General features: G+C 39.3%; 1 protein-coding gene across 1 annotated transcript; it reads left to right on the top strand.

The window, feature by feature from the left end:
• The first annotated feature begins 3,299 nt into the window (after positions 1 to 3,299).
• On the top strand, positions 3,300 to 4,671 carry LOC138877540 (uncharacterized). The gene is made up of 3 exons (XM_070157155.1): positions 3,300 to 3,679; positions 3,779 to 4,137; positions 4,295 to 4,671. Exons 1-3 carry the CDS (start codon positions 3,300 to 3,302, stop codon positions 4,669 to 4,671), a joined length of 1,116 nt encoding a protein of 371 aa, XP_070013256.1.
• The last annotated feature ends 411 nt before the right edge of the window (positions 4,672 to 5,082 follow it).

Here is a 5,082-nt window from a genome sequence, read left to right as displayed (position 1 = left end):
TTGGCCATAAAAACTATAGAATGGAAATGAACACAGGTATATGCACAAAATAGCACCTAGTAGACCCAAGTGCTATTGTTGTGCATGTACCTGTGGGGTAAAACTCAAGTATAATTCCTTAACTCAATGTCCCAGGGATAGATTGACACAAAATAGCACCAGAATATGCTGGGAAAACACATTACAACATCAGTATAATAGGCATGCTAGTACAGGTGCCCAATTTCACATGGTCGTGGCAGTGGTTTTCAATTGATTTTGTGGAAGAATTGAGTAGTGCTAGATGGAGCAACTTAGCAATTTCATGAACTAGGATACACAAAGAAGACATGATGGGAGATAATACATTGTTTCAGATGAGGATCAAACCTGAAAAATGGAAGGCAAAATGCACATTCGCCAGGGCCAACTGCTGCTGGACAGTGCTGAATTCAACAAATAGCCATTGTTCTTCAAATATCATTCATGCTGCAACAACAAGCATCATCCAAATGAGGCTATCACATGCATTGAAATTGGAAGACACTACATGGAGATATAGATCTTAATGTGCCAATTTGGAAATCAAATGTGTGCAATTGCTGAAAGTGGCTATTTCTGCAATAGGCTAGTTTTTATATATGTTTTAAACCTTATATTTCATATTCCTAGTAGACCTTTTTGTAAAATCAGTTTTGGGTATCACAAGCTCAAAATTGATAATAGGTCCTATGTAGTAGTCATCTCTTATGGTCTTACTCTTCGTAAGACAATATGCTACTTTATTTTATTGCTTTATTATATATATATAAAAACTATCCCTAGGCACATCGCCTAGCGGATTTGATTAAAAAAAATTTGCGGCCGCAGAACCTCTGAAAGGACATTTTTGTCCGAAAATTTTAGCTTTGTATAAATAGAATAATTTCACAAAATTAGGTCAAATTTTGAATATTCAAAGTGCTATAGCCGTTTCTTCTTACTTCTTTATGCAACTTTAGCTTATTTTGGTGATTTAACATTGATTTTTCATATTTTAATCTTGCAATATGAGTTTTATCATCTTTTCTTCCTTGTTTTCTTCTATACCTACTATGTGTAGCTAGATTCTCACTAGGGTTGTGACCCAACCCTAGAGTGTAAACCTAATGGGTGTTTGATTTATGGCTTGTTTATGGTTGGGTGTTTATTATTTAGCCTTGTTCTTGCTTTTAATTGTAGAATTAATGGTTGCAAACATTAGTTCATGCCTATTTGACTTGGTCTCTACTTGAGAAAGAGAGACTTAGTCTAGGAAAACTTGGCTAACAAGAATTTGGGACAAAATCAAGAGATTGATAGTCTCAATTAAAGGGTTGAACCTAGAGATAGTAAAACTCGACTTGAACATTTTATCAACTGTTTTGTTCGAATCCCATTTAGACTTGAGAAGGCCAAATTGGACAAAATCACTCTCTTACCAAGAGGTATTGAGTGGGTACTTGAGTGTTGATAGCTATAATACACACCGACCAACAAAACAAGCTCTAAAATTTTCAGCCCGTTAGGCAAATACCTAGGCAAAGATCATAACTGTAGGCTTTTTATATTATTTGAAAACAACAACAAAAGCAATTTCTTAATTTCCATTATTTATCTTGCAATTGTAGTTTAAACTAGAACTAAAATCAATCAATTTTGTGGAAGTGTAATTTATGATAGTCATGCTCATTCACGATAATATATACCTCTAAATCCCACTCATATATCTCCTTGTGGAATTCGACCCCGACTCTCTGTTGGGTATTACTATTGTATTGACCGTTTCATAACCTCAAATAGATGTGTGACTTGGACGAGATCAATTTTTGGCACCATTTTCGGGGAGCTAAAAACGGATTTATCTATATATTTGGTTTTGTGTGTGAATTGTCTTCTTTTCCGTACTAATCTTCTTTGTGAAACAATTGTAGGTGCAACAATGGCTCTCAACAACAATGATCCACTTGGAAACATCTTATGGGGGATGTGGACGTGGAAGATGACAAAGTTGAAGAGGTTCCTCTTGAACCTCAAGCAAATAGATGAGGCAGACCGCCTCAAGACAACGTTCTCGTTCCACCCCTACCTCCACCAAGAGCAGCTCTACACCGGGTGTTGCTGAATGAAGGGTATGCAAGTGTCATAATCCCGCCCCGCATTAGGGCGGGCAATTTTTAAATCACGAATGTTATGCTCACATTGCTAGAGCAACGAGGATTCTTCACTGGGGCTCCTGATCAAAATTCATACAAACACTTGAATGGGTTTGTGGACACTTGTTGGGAGAGTAAACAGACAAATGTCTCCCAGGATGCTTTAAGATTGAGGCTATTTCCTTTCTCTCTGCGGGGGAAAGCCTTCGATTGGTTAGAGAGATTGCCAAACCATTCTAACCATACATGGGATGAATTTGTGGATAAATTTATTTCCGATTTCTTTTCTCCTGGGCATATGACTACTTTTAGAGACGAGATTCTATCATTCAAACAAGAACCCAATGAGCCGTTACATGAAATATGGGAGAGGTACTGAATTATGGTGAAAGAGTGCCCAAACAATGACATGACGAAGGCTATGATTCAACAAACTTTCTATCGGGGGATTAATATTACCAATTAATGCATGGTCAACCAACTTGCCAGTGAAAATTTCATGATAACGCCATATGCGGAAGCGTGTGAGATTTAGATGAAATGGTGGATACTTCATCGACATGGTAAAGTATAGAAAATGTTCCTCAAGGTGATCCAAACGTGATTCACCTAAATAAAGAATTTCATGATCATGGGCAAGCAATTGCCGAGTTGACAAACACAATGAATCAGTTAGCTAAGGCTCAACTTCAACAAGTGCAAGGTCCTAAGCAAGTCAATGCAATGGAGGGAGTTAGTATGATGGTAAACAAGAGAAGGTAAAAGGGTCCACAAATGCAAAATCGTGTGGAAAATTATGTAAAAGATGATAGTGGGTTTGATCAAGATGAATCTTCTAATGAATAAGAGGAGGACGTACAATATGTGAACAACTTCCAAGGGCAAAGAAACAACTCTCAAGGCCTGAATCAACAACAATTGCGACCTCAAAGTAATCAAGGGAATTGGAATTCTAGCAACCAAGGTAATTGGAATGGTGGTAACAACCAAGGGAATTGGAACAATCAAAAAAATCAAGGAAATTGGAATGGTCAAAATAACCAAGGCAATTGGAGTGGAAATAGTCAAGGATATTGGGGAGGCCATAACCAAGGTGGATGGAACAATAACCAAGGCAATCGGGGGTCGGGCTTTCAAAGGCCACCGATGTATCAACAACCGAGCAACCCTCCTCCTTATCCTTCCCATTGTCCAAGATTTTCTAACAATGAGATGAGACGAATTGAGAATATGTTCAAACAAATTATGGAGAAGAATGCCGACTCTAATGCCCAACTAGCCTCTTACAACACTTTTCTTCGCAATTTGGAAGTTCAATTAGGGCAAATCTCCCAAGCTTTAAACACTCATCCTAAGGGGGCATTACCAAGTGACACGGTGGTGAACCCAAATGGTGGAACACCACGGGACATGTCATGGTCGTTACTACAAGGAGTGGAAAAGGTGGGGATGCAACCACCTCAAGTCAAAGGAAACTTGTGGATGATGAGCAAGTGGTACAAGAAGATGAGATTCCAAATAATGAGGTGCATGCACATGATGAAGTGAGGATTGATATTGATGACAATGTGGAGGAAGCTTAAGAGGAAGTGAACCCGTTTAAGGAGCACATTGTTGACATACAGGAACAAGAAGTTCAAAAGGCTAACGCACCAATGCCTAGGCCTCCTCCTCCATATCCTCAAAAGTCTTGCCAAGAAAAATGGCGAGAATCAATTCAAAAAGTTTATTGACATGATGAAGAGTCTATCTATTAATGTGCCATTGGTTGAGGCTTTGAGGAAAATGCCCGGTTATGCGAAGCTCATGAAGGACTTGGTGACAAAGAAGCGGTCGATGAATTGTGAAACTATAAAGATGACTCATCAAGTGAGTGCAATTGTGCATTCAATGGCTCCTAAATTGGAAGATCCAAACGCTTTCACTATCACTTGTACCATTGGAAGTGCCGAATTTGCTAAAGCTCTTTATGATCTTGGGGCAAGTATTAATTTGATACCCTATTCGGTGTTCAAGACTTTGGAAATTGGGCAACCAAGACCCACATCTATGAGATTACAAATGGGATCGGACCATGAAGAGACCGTTAGGAGTGATTGATGACGTGTTGGTTTGTGTTGATAAATTCATTCTTCTGGCAGATTTTGTTATCCTTGATTGTGAGGTTGACTATGAGGTGCCGATTATTCTTGGGAGACCTTTCCTTGCTACGGGGAAGGCTCTAGTTGATGTTGAAGCTGGAGAACTTACTTTCCGGGTTGGTGATGAAAAAGTGGGTTTCCATGTATGTAAGTCTATGAGGCCACCCAATAGCACTGATGTGTGCTCTTTTGTGGATTTGGTGACCGATGTAATAGTGGATGAAACAAGTGTTGTGATGAATATTGATGATACATTGGAGGCCGTCTTGCTCAATTGTGATGATGAAGAAATCGAGGGTTACGTGAAATGTGTGAACTCTTTGCAAGGAATGGGGTTGTACACTTCTGAGCCCCACAAATTGTACTTGGATCTTTAAAATAGAACCACTCCACCAACAAAGCCTTTAATTGAGGAGCCTCCAATCTTGGAGTTGAAGCCGTTGCCTCCACATCTTAGGTATGAATTTATTGGCCCTTCTTATACTTTACCAGTCATTCTTTCCTCTTGTTTGACTAACGTGCAGGTAGACTCTTCATTGGCGGTGCTACAAAAGAGGAAGAAAGCTATTGGATGGACTTTGGCGGATATTCGGGGGATAAGCCCCATATTTTGCATGCATAAGATTAACTTGGAGGAAGGTTCCAAACCATCTATTGAACATCAAAGGAGACTTAATGAAGCCATGCAAGAGGTTGTCAAAAAGGAGATCATTAAGTGGTTGGATACCGGGATTGTTTACCCCAGTTCTGATAGTTAGTGGACTTCTCTAGTTCAATGTGTCCCAAAG

This window comes from Nicotiana sylvestris, chromosome 9 (assembly GCF_000393655.2).
Source record: "Nicotiana sylvestris chromosome 9, ASM39365v2, whole genome shotgun sequence".
Classification (NCBI taxonomy): domain Eukaryota; kingdom Viridiplantae; phylum Streptophyta; class Magnoliopsida; order Solanales; family Solanaceae; genus Nicotiana; species Nicotiana sylvestris.
Note: the sequence above shows the minus strand (reverse complement) of the source record. Positions and strands in the feature narration are given on the sequence as shown.

What these genes read in the sequence shown, in the direction of transcription:
- LOC138877540 (XM_070157155.1), top strand. Translation starts at nt 3,300, where the DNA reads ATGTATCAACAACCGAGCAACCCTCCTCCTTATCCTTCCCATTGTCCA. An exon ending in ATGAGATTCCAAATAATGAG is followed by an intron (nt 3,680 to 3,778) that starts GTGCATGCACAT and finishes GTTGACATACAG; the next exon opens with GAACAAGAAGTTCAAAAGGC. An exon ending in TCTTTATGATCTTGGGGCAA is followed by an intron (nt 4,138 to 4,294) that starts GTATTAATTTGA and finishes TTCTTCTGGCAG; the next exon opens with ATTTTGTTATCCTTGATTGT.